This window comes from Sinocyclocheilus rhinocerous, unplaced genomic scaffold (assembly GCF_001515625.1).
Source record: "Sinocyclocheilus rhinocerous isolate Xijiao unplaced genomic scaffold, SAMN03320098_v1.1 scaffold1982, whole genome shotgun sequence".
NCBI lineage: Eukaryota > Metazoa > Chordata > Actinopteri > Cypriniformes > Cyprinidae > Sinocyclocheilus > Sinocyclocheilus rhinocerous.
Genome location: NW_015651555.1, coordinates 496259 through 498983, shown reverse-complemented (window position 1 = coordinate 498983; position 2725 = coordinate 496259). Strand labels below are relative to the sequence as shown.

Genomic DNA, 2725 nt, shown 5'->3' with positions numbered 1-2725 from the left:
ACCGGTCTAGACCTGATACGGGAATGTGAAAACACAGAATTTTGACTTCCTGGTTCAGAAAGAATGACAGAAAGAGAAGTTTCAAATCCGTAAAGAAAAACTGAGAAAGACTTTTGACAGGAAAAATGGAGGATGAAAAACAGGAAGAGATAAGAGTAATATCAATAAAACATTTATCATAATAGGGGCTGGAGACAGAATAGCTGTTAAAAATGGATGTGGTTATTTATTTATGAACAGCTCTGTCATGACAATCAACACTCGTCTTATCTGTCAGTTGTGCATGCAAATGAACATTTGCTTGTTAATGACTTTTCCATGACTCTGAACTCAGCAAAAAAAAAAAAAAAAAAAAAGGTTTTGTACTCACTTGATCCTTCTTTGTTTTGAAGGATGACGCTACAAATGCAAGGTACTGAATGACTTTTTTCGTGTTTTCAGTTTTTCCAGCACCAGATTCACCCCTGGACAAATATTAATAAAGAATAAGTTTCGAAAGAACACCATGCTGGTCATTTTGATATTTTATTGCGGCACTGGTATTTCACATTAAGGTCCAAGTCAAGCTTACGTGCACAATATGGACTGATCCTCACGATCTAAAAAGATCAAGAAAAACGAATTAACACGATCACATGAACATGAGTGCCATTTTGGCAAGAACAATAGTATCAGTCATGCAGTTAGTGTTCTCACCCTGCATCATGCTCCTGTAGGCCGTGTCTGTGATGGCGTAGATATGAGGGGGCATCTCATACCTCTTTTTGCCTTTGTACATCTCTACGATTTCTTCCGTGTAGATGGGTAGATGCTTATATGGGTTTATTACCACACAGAAGAGCCCAGAGTATGTCTGAAACAACGATTTACATCATGAAAAGCACATTTGTTTCAAGCAGACTGACTAAACACTTACTCTTTACAAACATTAACTAGCAATTTAATTAGCAATCACAAATACCTCAACCTTAAATGATTCTGTGAGTAACGAAACATGAAACAATTATGCGTTTTCCACAAGTTTTCTGCATAGTCAACGTGTCAATTTGTTAACTTGCCAGTAAATGCACAATAATCTGTGCAGAATTCTCTAAACTTGAACACTACAAACATATGCATTTCAGACAGACTTACATAGATGAGTCCCGAGTAGTACCTCTCCCTTAGGTTGTGTAGAACAGAGGCTTCATTCAGGCAGGTAAGCTCCGCCATATCCTCCACCTTGCTGAATTTGGGTGGGTTCATCCTCTGGATGTCATCCTTGTTCACCTTGATCTTCTTGCCAGAGTCAACCAGCTCCACAAGACACTCATCTCCAGTCTCCTCTTTGATGGAGCCGGCCTCAAAGCCAAGCTTCTCTGAGGGAACCCACACCAGCTTCTTAGAGGCCCAGTCTGCCTGGGCCAAAGGGTCGTTGATAGTATTGCGGTCGGCATAGAGGAACTTCTCTGCGTCTGACATTTTGGCTACATGTGAGAGAAAGTAGAAGTATTTATGGTTTTAATTTTTTAGATTTTAAAGTTCCACAGTATATCCCAATAAGAGGACTAACGTTCAGGGAAGAGGATCTGAGAAATAAAACTAGCATGACAACAGCGTCTTTGTAGTTCCTCAATCGTACACAAACATCTACATGGTGACTTGTTCAAGCATCTGACTCCAGTACCTGTCAATATTGTCCTAGAAAACTTGACAACCACACCTGCTCAGGTCTCTGACTGATACTGCGCTACCTCAACTCTTTTGCTTCCATTCTCCTACCCTTTCCCCATTTATTCCATACAGAGTCAAATTCCTTCAACAACCCCTACACTAAAAAAATCCTGGGTTATTTTTTTAACCCAAATGCTGGGTTAACCCTTTTAAGCCATTTTTTGGGGTTATTTTTCAGTGTTTGGGTAGTTTGTGTTACCCAGCTCCTGGGTCAAATGTAACAACCCAGTGTTTGGGTTGTTTTGCAGCTCCTGGGTCAGACATAACCCAATGTTTGGGTAGTTTTTGTGTTACTCAGATCCTGGGTCAGACGTAACCCAGCGGTTGAGTTATTTATCGCGGGGATTTTGCGTCTTCTCTTCTCGAGAGAGCAGTTCTAAGCGCCATTGAATTGATGCATTCTTCGGTAAAATACAGGTTTGTGTACATTTTATTTTCTCTATAAAATAGTTACTGTGCTGTATATCGTTCAATTTTATGAAGAGCAACATACAGGCGCGCGGTGTGAATCACCTTTAACGAGTGTCGCGGTCTTTTTGCGTGATGGAAAAGCCTGATGCTTTGCATAAAATAAACGATTTTATTCATAAAGATACAGAATATAATACTTTGGATGTTAAAACATGTCCTCAGAGCTGTTTATTGGCAGGTTATGGAGTCACAGCATGCTTCGGCTAGAGTGAAACGCAGGGCGGCTGTCCGTTAGCAGTTCCCCGCCGAACACGACTCCAGCTCGGGCATGAGAGCCAGCGCCATACGGTGGAAACAGAATAATAGAGACTGGTCGATTACACGTGAATTACTTAAGTTTAATGTTGAATTTTTCTTCTAATGTTTGTTAAACGAGTTTAAATATAGGCAATATGTATAGCCTATTAAACTATAAACAATGCTGTAAATGATAAAGGAAAATAAAGGAAGTTATCATGCAAACCAGTGGTTGTGTGGAGTATTTTAGAAACTTTGAGGATTTAAGTTAATCTGTAAACATTATTTAATGTATGAAGTAAAA

At 39.6% G+C, this 2725-nt stretch overlaps 1 protein-coding gene across 1 annotated transcript in view; it reads right to left on the bottom strand.

Moving 5' to 3' along the window:
- Positions 1–2725, bottom strand: part of LOC107713107 (myosin-9-like) — a 22935-nt gene that overhangs the window by 15006 nt on the left and 5204 nt on the right. Inside the window, 4 exon segments of the mRNA XM_016518538.1 lie at positions 371–464; positions 572–599; positions 697–853; positions 1135–1466. Coding sequence (XP_016374024.1) covers positions 371–464; positions 572–599; positions 697–853; positions 1135–1461 — 606 coding nt within the window. The 5' untranslated portion in view covers positions 1462–1466.